Source organism: Buceros rhinoceros, unplaced genomic scaffold (genome assembly GCF_000710305.1).
Source record: "Buceros rhinoceros silvestris isolate BGI_N320 unplaced genomic scaffold, ASM71030v1 scaffold34282, whole genome shotgun sequence".
In the NCBI taxonomy this organism is placed as follows: Eukaryota; Metazoa; Chordata; class Aves; order Bucerotiformes; family Bucerotidae; genus Buceros; species Buceros rhinoceros.
The window spans coordinates 816-16,728 of record NW_010397733.1 but is presented as its reverse complement, the minus strand read 5'-3'; the positions used below and the strand labels follow the sequence as shown (position 1 = coordinate 16,728).

General features: G+C 40.4%; 1 protein-coding gene across 1 annotated transcript; it reads right to left on the bottom strand.

The window, feature by feature from the left end:
• Positions 1-452: 452 nt before the first annotated feature.
• On the bottom strand, positions 453-15,443 carry LOC104502403 (prolyl endopeptidase-like; the record flags this gene model as incomplete). Its single annotated transcript, XM_010146369.1, has 5 exons — positions 453-574; positions 1,758-1,967; positions 4,707-4,837; positions 7,791-7,924; positions 15,369-15,443. Coding segments are annotated over 5 exons (672 nt in total), but the record flags the coding sequence as incomplete, so codon positions are not given.
• Positions 15,444-15,913: the final 470 nt, after the last annotated feature.

The following is a 15,913-nucleotide window of genomic DNA, read 5'->3' as shown; positions in this document are numbered from 1 at the left end:
TACTTCATTGTCAGGAAAGACATCACAAAAAGAAATACAAACAGAATAAATACGGAATTTCCTGACATGCTGATTACTGGAATAAGCTTTTTGCACAGGAAGTGAAGGCTGGGGCTCAACACTAAGAAGGAACAGTAACATGTTGTCCATCAAATGGTCCCTTCTCTGTCCTGGAACGTGTAGCAGGCAGAATGCCCTCAACGAAACGCAGTATGTGATTGTGTCAGTACAGGCTTGAGGACTGCTTTAAAGCAAGCTAGACAGTCTAATTTTCAGCAATTAATGAACGACTTAGCTCAAGGTTCAACTCTGCAACACTAATAAAAAGTGTTCTTTTAACCAAATGTTTTTTACTTTATACCTATTGTCAGTTGTTCGAATCTGCATAGTTGTTACAATCTGAAAAACTGAATATAATGATGACAAGCTTCCATCACGAGTGTTTACCATACCTCAGCTCCACCCATCCACTTTGGTTCATCGGGAAATTCAGCACACAGGATATCTTCTGACTGGTTAGTTCCTAACACATGATAATGCAGCTTCTGGTGCAGATTAGTGGAGGTCTCAGTGCCTAGTGAAACACAGATATTGAAAGCAACCAGTTCTCAAAGAAATCCAACAACCACCAAACAAAACCCTCAAAACCTTCCGTATCCCTTTGCAGGGAGAGCTAGGAAAGGTTCGAGCCTAAAACCATTCCCCTCCAAAGCAAAATAAAACTTCAAACCACAATGCCAACCAATCCCAACATTTGCCCTTTTGTTTTATTGCTGATAATACATTCTTCAGATGTGAAGATCTATCTGTTCAAGCTTTGCTTTCTAGAAACAATAAGCAAGCAAAGGAAAAAAAACGAATCCCTGCCACCCTCTAATGATGTTTTGCTCCCAGTTCACCCTGGGCAACTAAGGGGAGATTCATTGCTAATTAACATTCCTAGAAACCTTCATACTTCCACCTGCTGAAAATAAAAAGCAGTATTTTAAAGCACTGCATGAGATGCTACTCGATTTTTTAAAATTTGCTCTTACAACATTTTCCAACACTTTGGGTTCTGAACTACAAACATATTTACAAGTAAAACATGCAAGGTGGGTGTCTAACTTGCAAATCTGGAAAAATGATAGGCTGCAAAAGTAAATTAGACAGGCAAAACTCAGGTTCTCTCCAAAGTTTAACAAAGGGCACACACAGCTCCAGAAGAAACTTTCCAGTAGCACTTCCTTATTATACAAGTTGCTACATTCATTCCCTACTGATGTTCCTCAGCAACTTATTCCACTCCTTAGAGTTTTGCTGGCATAAACATTTTGTGTTGCTGTGCAGTGAACCACAGATGAACCAATCTGGTGAAATAACAAAAACCGTATGCCTCAGATTACTATTCATCAGGTCAACCTTCCAAGCCAGTTTACCTATGCCCTCACAAATGCATAAGGGAAGAGATCTACGTTAGCTGCCACCAGACATCAAATTCCAGCCAGGAACACCCTGTATGAAAGCTAAGTAGATCATTGCTGAGAAGAAGAAAAGGAGCAGCAAACTCTTAAGAGAAAGACAAGGACAGGCAGACAAGAGAGCACTCACTGAGTATGGGCTTAGATCATACAATATATGATTTGATATCTAATTGTATAAACTAGCACAGCTGGTTATTTCAGTATAAACTAGTAGAGCTAATTATTTGTTGCACCAATTAACTGAAACAGTCATTTTGCTTCCACATAGCATGCAATTAGTACAGCTATACTTACCATCACTTTTCCCATCTTGTTTTGGATAGCAGTTATAGAACATGCCTTTTCCATCATGGGTCCATGCCATGCAACTGAATTTAACTCTCTCCAGTGTATCTGGAAGATCCTCAGGACCTTCTACTTTCATGAACTTGATAGTAACCCAATCAGAGCCACTAGAACTCAGACCATATGCAAAGTATTCACCATCTTCACTGAATGCATAACCTAGGAAATCGGAACCAAACAAGATGAAGTAAGAATGAGCACAAGAATCAGTATTTTCAAAAAATCTTTATTTAGCCACACAGTATTTTATTATTTGCTACACACTAGACAAATCCCAATGAATGAGAGAATTGACAGAAGAGAGTTTATTTTCTAAGAAGTGCAAGCAACTACACATGCAATCATTTTGGATTCACAGCACTTTTCCAGTTTCTAAGGACTTCAAGTCGATCACAGTTCTGAGCTCAGGCATGCACACTCAGTATGTTCAGTAATATCACTTATGCTCAACACCTGAATTATGACTAGAGTAATAATTCTTCTACTTCCCAGAGTTTGGAGGAGAAGAGGTGAAGACTGAAAATGCACACAGGTAAAGAACTGAAAGTGAGATTTTAAGAGAGTAACAGTACCAAAGAAGTCAACAGAAACCGAGATAGAAGCAACGCATCCTGAAATAAAGCAAATACCACTTCGATATTGGAGTCACTGAAAACTAGACCCTGCAAAGCCAGGAAGAGTGAAGTAACTGGAAAAAATTGTCACTAGCATGCAAATGGATTAACCATTCAGCTAAAACCTCTGATATGTATGTCGTTCTATCAAACTATGATGAAAACATGGTTCTGAAAGAAATTCAGAAGAACCTCAGTCATAGTTGATAAGGATCAAATTCACTCTTGCAAATCAACTCAAGTGAAAAGGTTGAATTACCATAGGCCTGTACAGACCTGAAAGTAACTACTGGAAAAAAAAACCACCCCACACAAAAGAAGTTGCATTTTGTAGAAATCGTGGGTTTGAGAGGCCCCACTGTGCCACCCTAACATATTCTCCCATCTAAGAACGTAAGAACAGCCATTCTGATTCAGAACAAGGTTCCACCTAGTTGTCCTCAGGAGCAGCCATAACGAGTTGCATGCAAAAGCAAGAACAATACCAGCACATGTAGATTTCCCTCAAATATTCTTACAACCATTGATCATTTTCAGCTTAGGAGACTTCTTTTTCATGATGTAGTTGGTTAATAATCGTCAATGTTTCCCTCCTCCTTGACCTTGTCCAGCTGTCCCTAAACCCACAGTAAGTTTTCTGCACCACCAACATCCATTGGTAATGGGTCTACAAATCTACTTCTTGAGGAATGAACCATTATTATCTTTCGTTGCTTGGACTCAACTCCCATTGCCCTCATTTGCTACCCCCTTGTTCTTATAGAAGAATTCTATGTATTTTCTCATAGAAAAAATGATGACTAACCAACTCCTATTCATTCTCTCCACGGTTCTGCATGTCACGAATGATTCTGTTGACCTCTATTATGCATCTCCTAAATTGCCCCTTTTTCAAGCTGTCTGATCGGGGCACACACAGTTGTTTCTGACCTTTGCTCCATATCCTTGATTGCTCTGCTGCCCTCCTCTGAACTGTACTACAGAGCCCCTTTTGAGCTGAGGGGACTGAAACTATATTTCGTACTCAATGCTACTGCATAAGCCCCTGGGTTGCTAATGTAATTGTGGTTTCTGTATTGTTCTCTATTTCCTACTTAATAATTTCTGATATTTGATGTGCTTGTTCGGCTGCTACCAAGAACCAGGCTGACATTTTCATGGAACTATCTATTATAGCCTAAGATTTGTTCCCAAGTGGTCCTGGTCGGCTCAGAGTCCATTCCAACCATTCCTCACAAATGAGGGTAGGATTGCTTGTACCCGTGCATCACTTAATTTACCTGCAAAGAGACTTTCACCTTTTAATTTATCACTCACTCACTATCGCTTAGGTCTTGCTGCAGCTCTTCAGCTGCATGTTCTTCATGCTTCAGCCTTTACCTGGAATAATTCGGTATCGTTACCAAATTCTTCCACCTCACTCCTTTTTCTAATATGTATGAACATATTGAACAGTGCAAGTGCTAGCACAGCCCCTGACAGAACACTGCTGGAGATTTCCACTTTGACAGACGATCAGTTGTTCCTGTTCCTGCCTTTAAATCTATTACTAACACCAGGACTTTACCTTCTTGTTCCACGGCTGTTGTTTCTCTAAGTGAATACGGAAAGAGACTTTGTCACAAGCTTTTTAGAAACACAGAAAGACTAGAAGAACCCAATTCCTTATACCCACAGTTTAAGCAGGACATCTCACTTAAAAAAAAACAAACTATATTGATTCTTCTCAACTAGGGTGCACGTAAAGAAGTGCCCGCTAAATCTGTCCTGTGTTTTTATTGCCTTGAACAAACTTTAAGGACTTCTCTAGGTCTGAGAACCTTGCTTCTAAATAAGCCAATAAGAAGTGGGAAAATGGACAGCTAAACAAGTTATAGCCCTAGTGAACACAAGAAATTTTGTGATTGTCATAAAAATTGATGCTATGTTCCTTCACAGTCTCTTACTTCAACTTGCTGGCTTGTGTTAAATATGCAAAATAAATAATTTTAAGAAAATTAGTCAATATAAATACATACACTTTTTTCTTCGCTATGGACAACCTGAAGATATATTCATATTACAGTGTTGAGAAAAAAGACATTGAGAAACTGAACCAAGTTAATTGTGAAAATGATGTAGATTTAGAAGTGTTCTTCTGAAACACTATACAAATCCACATAGGGCTATCATGACTACTTCAACTAAAACAAGCCACTCTGACCATACTTTCAGAGGTGAAGAGCTGGAAACCATTTCCAATTTCCGCTGAAGACCCAGGGTTGTTCAGGACCCGTTCGCTCACCTCGCAAAGCCACAGTGCCATCATCAGAAAGCTTATTTGGATCGAGAAAAACTTTGGCATCAGCATCCAAGGAGTCTTGTACATACAAAACTCGCTGGTTCTGCAATCCTGTGTTGTAGAAGTGAAAATACCTAAAAGAACAAAAGAGGGAAAAATAAGTAGGAAGAACTCAGATTGTCAGTTAAGCAAGCAAGAAAAACTTGTATGAGACTGTCATGAAGTGAATAAAAGTCAGATAAATATACAAGGGAAACACAATCTTCACAGTAGACTAGGAATCACAGCTTCCTCTGCAGCCATCAGGGAATCAAGGATTCTCTGTAGGTGCCTTTCTCTCCCCCTTAGTTCAGAGGAATCCCACACTCCAATTTCTAAGCCTCTAGAAATGAGAGGAATCTCATCCCAAAGTGATACAGCTTATACAGAAGAGACTGTAGGATGCATCCAAAGCATGTTTTAAAATTAAAAGCTGCGCTTGCTGCAGTGCATTTCAAACAAATCTAAGTCTTCTATAAACTCTACATAACTGTCTGTGTTAAACAGTTTTGGCAGCCTTAGCGTTTCTCTGTTACAAGTATTGGCATAGGTTCCCACCCCCTACGTTCTAAGCTTTGCCAGCCACAAAGCTGCTTTCTGTCTGAACGGGGTGGCAGATAGATGTTCAAATGAAACAGAACTGGAATTGTTTCAGCTGTGTTTCCCGATGTCCCTAAAACTGTGTGCGTTTTGAAAATGTTGTAGAAACAGAGAATTACAAAATTCTCTTAAGTGAGGGATACTCTTCACATCTTTAAGACACTAAGACACTTAAGAGCTCAAAGAAATTAATAACTATTATTAATTGTTAATTAATTATAACTAATTCTATGCAATTAATTGGTACTACACTTTTCTTCCTTCATAGGACTTCTAACTTTTATTACACAAACCTGCGACTTAAATAGCAGCTTTACCTGGGGGAACAGGGGAATTTAAAGGGTACTATTCAATCCTAAACCTAAGTTCACATATTCCCTAAGACTTGGATACGAGCACAGGAATCTGGTAACCCCAGAAGGGGTAACTACACTGTCAAAGGTGGGCTAACAATCTGAACCAGTAATATGTTCAAATACTAACAATAATGTTCAGAGAGTGACAAAATCAGGAGATTCAAAGGAATAAAAAGACGCCTAATTTTCCATTTGACTATGCGACTTGTAGCCAATTTCACCTCTGCAATGATGGGGTGGGGGGAGGGATAAGCTGGGAAACAAAGGTCAAACACTGCACCTCCCTTTCTGCAGGATTCTACGGAACAGCTCTTCAGACACTGTCCTTTACCAGCTATTCTTCAGCAGAAAACCGGAGTACTTAAATTTAAGAATTTCTAAGGGTCATGGGAAGTCTAGGTAGTTCTTCAAATAGAAGAGTTCCTACACCCCCAACCCTTAACTAAGTATTACTTAACTTGGTAGAGCCTTTCTGATCTCCTCAAACACCAGAATATTTCGGGGTTTGGTATGATTTTTAAACCACTGTGACTTAAGTTCAGCATGTGCCAAGAAATTGAGGAACACTCCAAAAAACTAACAAGACATCTATTAAAATCAAACTCAAGTGTCGTAAGTCAAAGCACCTGATGCTCCTGGCATAAATGTTCTTCCTGGAGGCCAGGCAGGTGTATCAAATTTAGATTTTTTTATCTCTAGTGGAGACAATATTCATCATTGCCATGAGTGCTTCTGCAATATCAGCATTGACGATAACCATGCCCAGGCACGTTTGCACTGCACAGGGAGAATGGGTCAGAGAATCCAGAGCTTGCTCCAGAATCCGATCCAGCTCAGCTACATCTGCATGAGTATCAAACAAATAAGCTTTGCCGGACTCAACAAGGCTTACTTCCCTGGACATCACTGTCCTAAACAGCTCCACTGCTTCTGCTCTTAAACCTTACACCTCTACACACTGACATGCTGTGCCACATCAGTGACAACTTAAATCAACATCAGCTTGAGTTCGCTCCCCACAATGCACTTTCTGAAAAACACAGACTTTTCCTCCCTTAGTAGCCACACCCTCCTCCCAGAACAGGACAGATAACTGAGGAGTAGCAGATCTCCCTCAACATGGTGTGTAGAAATCTTAAGGCAATGAGGCATCTTTTGCTCTTTCCTGCGGACAAATTAAAAACATACGTGGCATATCTGGGTGTTCACTCAACAAGGATCAAACAAATTGAAACTACTGAAAAAGACTATTTGTGTTTCCCATTATTAAGAACAGCTGATTGTTTGCACTTAGCCTTTTTGAACTACTAAACCAATCTTAAGATATTGATAAATTAACCAGTAGTGTAATCCCTTTACTTCCTTTCTGGAAGAGGTCACACAAACTGAGTATCAGCTGCAGTCTCCAGACCTTGGGTAAGCCACAGAAGCACCATCTCTAACTAGCCACAGAATTAAAACAGGGGTACAAGCAGGCCAGGCATTGGAATATGGCAGGATGTCTTTGTTTCTGAGACGACAGATCTTTCTGCATCAACTGCCTTAAGTCCTCCAAATTATTTTTCCCCTATCCCATGCAGATACAGGAGCTGTTTTTCACAAGGGAATTCCCACAGCTTTTCGCTGGCTATGACCAAATAAAAATCCACCAGATGCTCAAAGTATCACCAACATAAGAGCTGTATTTCAGTAACTATCTAGAGCAACACGCTCAGGAGACACATTCTGCTGTTTCCAGGATGAGGTGCCTTTAACTATACTGACAGTGACCAACCCTAAAAGGAACTCCTCAAAGTTTTACTTTTACAGCAGTTATTCAATAAAGTTCTTTGAGTTTTGACAAAATCACAATTCTTCCTATAAGACAATGATGACAAAAGAACGATAAGATAGTGTAACTGGGAACTGGAGAAAGTCAAGCATTTTATGCTCTGCATCATGCAACCATATATATTAACATTGGCCTACTTTTCCTACTTCCCAACTATAAAGGAATCAATACAAATATAATTTATAATTTGTTTTCCTAACTGGTAGTTGCTTTTGACTTGATTCACATTCATCAGCACTGACAAAGACATTCCTCACATACCTTTTTCCTTTCTTGAAGTGGCAACTGTACTTGGGATAATCGTAGAGTTCAGTCATTCGTTCTTTGAACAGTCCTCTGACAGGGCACTGCTCGAGAAAGGGTACCGTAAGCTTGTTCTGAGCCTCCACAAATGCCTGAAAGAAAACAACCCCCCAAAAAACCCAACATGAACTCAAGCAGAAATGCCTATTTCCTACAGGAAATACTATTTTCTGAAGTAATGTGTCACAGACATCTTTCCCCCCATATAGGTTGTGTAGTGTCACACCTGAAGAGTTTTACATTCTTATTTGCATTATGCCACAATTCTATAAGACTGATGTTGTATCTTGAATAACATCTCTCCAGGCCACGCACTGGGGTAGCCAGTGGCTTGGCCAAAGCCAAGTCAACCTTGCCGTTCCAACCCAAACCTCAAGCTTTTAAAAACTCTCCTTCTATTTGCCCAAATGGCATAGAAAAGCTAACGTACAGTATATACCTAGGAAAATACCACCCTTCCTTACTCACCACAAACAAATGATACTCCAATACTCCACAATAAATAAATTAGGACACGGATAAAGAATAGAGTCCCTTTTGCCCTCAGAGAACACCATCATTTCAAGAGCTGGAAGATGTTACAAAAAAGTCACGTGCACCATCTGCTTGACGTATGGCGAAAATTGAAGTTTTCTATAATTGATGAAGGGCCTAAAGTTTTCCTATAGCTGTTTTCCTAACAGCTACTTGGCATATGCAGAGTTTCACTTGTGGAACAGAATATGGCCATCGTACTTTGTGCTGATTTGCTCACTGTGTAAAAGTCAGTTGCTTGCAGAGTTAACACTGGGACCTTGTATAAGTAAGACACACCTTCTTCAGAGTGGTAAAAAAGAAACACCTTGACCAGAAGGCACCAAAAGCTGGATGACAACCAAGACGCTGTGAAGCCAGTGCTTTTCTGCAGAAACTAGGGGAAAGGTAAAGCTGAAGGAGATCATGACCACCGACTCAATTTGACACCAAAAAGACTTGCCCTCCAATATTTCACGGAGTGTGCTTGCTAATTTGCATAGCAAGCGAAGATGCACTAACCAACAGAAAACAGAATACTAATTAATGAGGTGATGTGTGTTGAGTTCATTGTTTTAACCAATGGAAAGTAGTTTCTTCATTCTCTAAAAAACAGGAAGTTTGATGCATGCTGAATCAGGGTGTGCTGGCTTTGTGGATTACTACCCAGCACCCTGTCTGGGACAAAACTGAAATAAAATCGGTATCTTGGCCCTGTGTGTCTGACTGACTTATTGCACACCAGGTGAACAGACCCTGTTTATTGGACAAGATGTTCATCCTATTAACACAACACACAGGATTAGTCCAGCCAGTATTTCCTGTAAATGCCAAAGTTCTGTCCACTGGTCAGTTCTTAGTTACAAAAAGCAAGAATACCTCATCTCCAAGAAGGGAATTTTGACGAGTCTCCTATCTTTAAAACACTCCACCTCCAAGTCACAAACACTTAATGCCAGTGGCCCAAACCATCCGTTCTAGCCGTTTACTAGAGGCTACCACTCCCATAGCTCTTTTGGTGTTTCACCATCCCTATTTACAGCATGGTACATTCACCTAATACTAATACCTAAGCATCTTAAGAGGAACGAGAACTGCTAAGAGGCAGACACACAGACTTTTCTATCTCTAACATGGAGTAGGAAGGACAGGACAGAGTGTGTGTGGCTGTAATTCACAGACAGGTGTCACAGCAATGGCTGTAGTTATCAGTCTTGGACCCCAGCCTCTTGCATCCAGCCTGAAATCCCATCCACTCATCTCCTGCTTACACAGGTCTCTTTCCCAATTGCTTCTACTGTCCTGAATGAACTTAATCAAATCTACCCAAGAATTATGTGTATCTGAATTTGCTTTCTCTAAGTGGGAATACCTGAATGAAAAATATCACACAGGCAAAAACCTAGACAGCACGTGCTACACAAATAAACTACTCAAAGTGCTGTGACATTTTCAGTCAAAAGATGTCTTACAAAACCATGTATAAAACCATCCACTGTACTGGATGAGCAAAAGCACTTTTCAGTGTGTTTAGTGAACAGAAACCGGCACACTTCTTTGTTTCATCCGTCAATAACAGAACCAAAATGATAACATTGCTCAAGGGTACACTGGAACTGGACATTACTTGCTTTTAACTGCACAGTCGCATCTTAATGCATCGGCTTTCATCAGCTGTGTTCAAGGAAGAGATAAAAACTTCTCTTTACAAGCATTAGTTGTACAAGAGCATGCTTACATACTAACTATTGCACTCAACTGAATCACTAGTAATTCTGCTTTTCCAGGAACTTTCTATATTTTTCCCATTTCCACTCTATGCACCAAAGATTCCAAGACTATCTGCAGAAGGGAATGCCACTGCTATCTGAAAAAGCAGGTTTTCGAAAGAGTTCCACCAAGGAGAATCCGGGCCAGTTTGGAAACTCTCTGTTCTTACACATTTAAGCAAGAGGTTGCACATATGTACAAAAAGCAATAGATAAGTGAGATATTGCTCTAGGTAAAGTACAAGAAGGTACCAGCAGAAACTCACAGTAAACAACTCCACCCACCACAGAGCTAAACAGATGCAACCCAGGCTATAGGGCTAACAGTAACTCTATGTATCTTCATCAGCCTATAGAGAAAGATTCTTATTTTACATGTAGAAATTGATCTGACAATCTATCATAGGCCTTGAACCAGGACAGGACTTGCTAGCAGAAGAATGAACAGAATAAGGGTCCAAATATGGCATATACTTATTGGTATCTCAGAAAACGAGGTAATGTGAAAAGCAAAAGAATTTCTGAAGTGTACTAAAAGTAGAGATGTTCTACTTGAGGCTGAAATACGACTAGCCATTACTTGAGCAGGCCAATTGTTATGTCAAAAAAAAAAATTATCTAAAAAACAGGGGTCAAAAAAAATTACTTTAACCATGCTTTGTTACAACCTATCGGCTTTCTACAAGCCACTGAGCTATCCTCTCAAGGTAACAATTTCCACTCACAGTATACTTTCCAAGGAGAAGTCATGTTTTACCACTACCTGTCTTTGTTACTTTGTAAAGTATTTACAGCTTAACAGTTGCCCCTGAAATCTTCATACATATCTTCTCAGTAAAAGGAAGTTCAGTGCAACTCCTACAAGAGGGCAGGTACCTTATTTTAAGTACTACAAAATAAAACGAAGCAGATTTCTGGCGGCTTGCGTCTTGGCATTTATTTTAGTATTTAGCAAAGAAAAACTCAAAGTGCAACTGGAAATGTATCATAAACACGTGAATGAAACACCAGTCCATTACAACTACAAATTCATTTAATTGTAGCTTTCCAAGTTTCAGTTCTAGTCTTAACCCAAACACACACTTGTTCGTAACACCACACGACTCAACTGTGTATGCTACACGGTCCCTGCTCTTTCACCCCTTGTCCAGCCCTCACGTTTAAACCAAGGTACATACACATCACTGCCTACGCTGTCAGCAAGTTAAGGCACAGCACATGACTGACATAGAAGCAAAAGAATTTGCTGTAGTCTAAAAAAAGAGCTTATCTCCCCCGACGTGTAAAAACAAACCAAGAAGCTGGCAAGTCCAACCAAGCCAAATCCAAGTCAACAGTAAAAGCGTGGTTTACAGTAACGACCTATGTCATCACCAGAAGTGTTCTACCAGTGTATCACAACATTGCAGCTATGCTGGGGATGCTTCCTCAGCCTGTCTCAAAGGTCAATGGCCAAACCGTAGCAAAGCATGAACCCACATTCCACATTTCCCATCTCCAGAGCGAGGCAGGAACTCCACCACCTGACCAGGGGCTCAGTTTTTATTTACTTATCTGAAGAAGGGAGTTTTATTCGCTTATAGCTGTGCATCACTACTCCAATGAAGCACACACAGGGGAAAAGAATTATATAGTAAAGCACGTAGATCATGAACATGAAAGAGCATACTTCTTGAACACCACAGAAGACTGAGGATGTGACTTGATGATTGTCTTAAATAGCTCTAAAACTGCACATCTGACAGGAAACAGTCCTGCTTAGCTACCTGCAGGTTTCAATAATCTCCTTTTTACAGCAGATACTTACACTGCATATGCAATAAGATCATCTTGGTGACCCGGCTGAAAAATTTCTAGACCTATCTGACTTTTAATTAGGTGAAAGTAGGCTGCGTGCTGCTACAAAAGGAAAGAGCCCATTCCTGAACCAACTTAGATCCAACTATCACGTGGCCTTGAGGTGACCTAGATTAAGAAGGTGTGCCAACAGAAAACTAATCCACCAAAGACTTCCCTCCCAGAACATCACCTTGTGATGGCTATACCCATGCAAGGGAGAGACAGAAGTGTTCAGCTTAGCACAAGAAGGGGAGGGAGGGCAGAGAGAAACCACAGAATCACCTGACTTAACAGACACTTGCAAACTGCAGTGGCTCAAGTACTACACTCTATTCTCCCTGTAAAAACAACTGATTAAATCCATTAAAAAATAAATCCCACTCTTCTATGTTCGTTTATTTCTGCGTGTCATCATTTAAACTCATCCAGAAACTAACCACCACACCATTGCTTTCTTGCTCCCTTCCTTCCCTCTCCAAGGTGTGGGGAAGAAGAAAAAGCCACATGGGTTAAGATAAGGAGAGTTTACTTGAACAACACAGGAGAGTGAGTAAATCATAATGCAGTGAGTGATATAGCACACGCTGCTTACTGCCATCCCGCTGAGCCTCAGGGCCGCAGCGAGCAGCACAGCTGTTTGAATAAGCTGCCCCCCCTTACAAGTAATGGGCATGACGTCAGTATGGTACTGCATATCCCATCAGCTGGTTTGGTCCAGCCATCCTGGCTGTGGAAACTCAGGACAGGAAGCTGCTACCTATCAGGACTCACAAGATCATCTGGACTAGCCACCAGAAAAATGACTCTTTATACTCATAGCTATTGTGGGTAGCTTGTTTGAGCCTCAATCCTGTGGGCACCAAGGTGAAACCAAACCCTGTGGTGGGCACTAGGTGAAACTGTCATGAAAATTCCAGTGTTAAAATTCAGTCTCAGGTGCCTGTGCTTCTTTCTCCATGCATCAAAAAACTATAAATTTTATGTTTCACTGTCTGCCATCGACACAAAGTGAGGCCTACCCATTTATTTTCTGTGACCACACCAAAGCTTGACATGACTATTTCTGCTAAGTCTAGGCAAGTAGAATACCAACATATAAATGTATCTATTTGAAAGAACACACCAAATAATTTTGACTGTTTCTGCGTGAAAAAAGATCTCTAACTTAACAAGTAAATGACGTTCAGTCTTCGCTCTTGGCATAAACTGGAATTTTCACTGTTACACATACTCAGATCAAGCAATTGTGTTGTAAACAGGAACCAAATAGAGGCTCTTTCACTAGAGATGAGCTGGATGCCCCAAGGAATTCTTATTCTAGTTCTGTACTTAATAGGTAGAAAACTAAAGGTAGCCTATTGCTGGAGGTGTGGGCAGGATATTTTTACTCTTCGTCCAAACGAATGGAGGTTTGGGATATTAAGGAATGCATAAAGAGAGTGACTGACTAGGCGGAAGAATGGGAAGGACACAGGTCTCAAGGTCAGTGACTTGAAGGCTTGAAAAGTCTACAGAGCCTGCTCCAAATTCTCTCTGAAGCCTGCATAGCCATTCAGTTGCCTCTATACCAGTGTCTAGTTATTCTCTCATCAGGTAGGTGCAGAACTGCTATTCTATAGGAGTCCTGCAAACTACCTCAAGAACCTGGAGATAAAACTATTATGAAAAGTTGGCACGAAGGAGTGGTCATCAGCAATCTCTGCTGCAGAGCACAAAGTGAGTGGTAAAGCAGATGAAAGGAGCTTAGCACTTCAAGATTATTTTTTCTGACCTCTTCTATGAAAGAGGTAGAAGAGCAAAATGCCTTAATCCCCTTTGTTCAGTAACTCCTGGAATTTCAGAAAAAAATTACATACATACATACTTATACAGACAGGAACTCTCCTCATTCTTCTCATCACACTACTATTGCACTGCAAAATTCTGCCAAGGCATGCGTTTTCCAGTGAGGCAAGTAATATTTAACAATATTTTCATTCCACCAATATGACATCTTCTGTCTCGCCTGCTGTATTTTTATGAGGATGTTATAATCCCCCATTCCTTACTTTGCCTCCTATATAAACTACAACCTCTGGAGAATGAGATTTACCTCATCAAACTGCTCTCTCCCAACCAGTTCCCAGTATCTGGTGAGAGTACACATGGACACAAAAAGTCAGCTCTTCCACAGGATCCTGAAAACCCTGTCAAGGGGCATTTTTAAGGCCTCTATAAAAGAAAGACATAGCCGTACCTCCCCACACACATATCACTCTGAATTTGGCACAAAGCTATCCTATACGTACTGCTTCTTAATGATGCCAGAATAAAAAACCCAAAATACTCCCAACTTACTAAATATCTAATCTTCAATGTTACTGGTGTGGCAGAGTTTTTCACTAAACCTTGATCCCAAATGAATCTTTGTAACCCAGACAAATCTTTAGATATGATGATAGATTTCCAACTAGGGAATGGGATTCATATTTAAACTTGCTCTTGACAGTTACAGAATGTTCTATTCGACCAACCTCTAGCTTATCAATCAAGATGTATTATGTAAGCACTCACATGAGAGAACCTATTTTTAAATGGAGATCCTGCCCTTCATCATCTTTCTGACACAATCATGAACACTAGATAAGATGTCAGTGGCTTAGATCTGGAACTACAGTTATCACACAGTTATTGGCCATTACTGAGGAAACCCCCTCCACACTGCCACCCACTGCTGTTTGGTCATCACCTCTGCAACTCCCTATGCCATGAACCAGAAGAACCAGCTCACAGTCTTACTTGATATTTTTCAGGAGTCTCTCTCAGTCTAGCACAGTCTAGCTATACCAGACTGCAAGCTGAAAAGACTGCAACATCTGCCATCTGTAATAAAAGCCACTAACAAAGCCCGACTTCAGGAGGAAAAAGTTTTGCCTTTTTTTTTTTTTTTAAGAAAAGAGGGTCCAAAAAAAAAACAAACCCCAACCAACCTGTATTCACGCACTTTGTCACTGTACAAAGAAAGCAAAGCAAAGGAGTATTCTTTCTACCCTTTCTTAAATATTTTATTATGGCAATTTTAGATGTGCTTAGGACAGTGGTTAAAGCCCTTTAAAAATCACAGTGCTTCTCTTCAGAGTGACACCACCACCTTGAGCATTTGAATTGTCTTAAAGGAAAAAAAAAATGGTGCAAGATAAATAAGGCCTTAGTTTTCCCAATGCAGTGATCTGTGTTTCAAGTGTTCCAGACTTTCTCCCACTAACTCGAAGATACAAAATAATGGCATTGCTGTTGGCACTGTAACATAGGACATGAACCATATCTACGTTCACTTCATAAGTTTTCAACAAGTATTGGCAGCCCCTTCATCCTACACACTTAGTCTGTGAGAGATCCCTGTCAAAGCAACTGTTCCTGTACAAAGAAAGGTTACCTTTGTCTGTTCACTATCCGGATCTTCAAGCCAGCAGTATGGGTCGCTTATTTTACACCCATGGTAATCCAACACCTGAATTTATAAGAGACAATAGTTTAAAAAAGACATGCACACAAGAAAACTCTATTCATCACGGAATGATAGTCACCAAGAGGAAGGGTATTTGGAATTTCCCAAAAGCAGACAGTCCTAAGAAGCAAAGGAAGAGAAATGCAGCACCTTGGTTGCAGGTGAATTGCTAATATTATCATTCTTTGATGATGGTATCAAGGCAGCAGAGTTGTTCTCAAAAAAACCACAGAGCACCAGAGAAATGTAGAACAGGAATGTAAATTCCTTCCACAAAACTGATTAGTTAAGTAGTAAAAAACCCCAACAACAACAACCTCAAACCCCTAAAAAAACCCCCACACAACCCAAAACCTCCTCCAAATCCAGGTGTTCAAGTTAAATCACAAACCCCAATGACTGGATGCACCCGAAATGTAGTTTCTGGTTACACAGCTAACTGCCTCTGGTTTGGCCCTCCCTACCATTCCTGC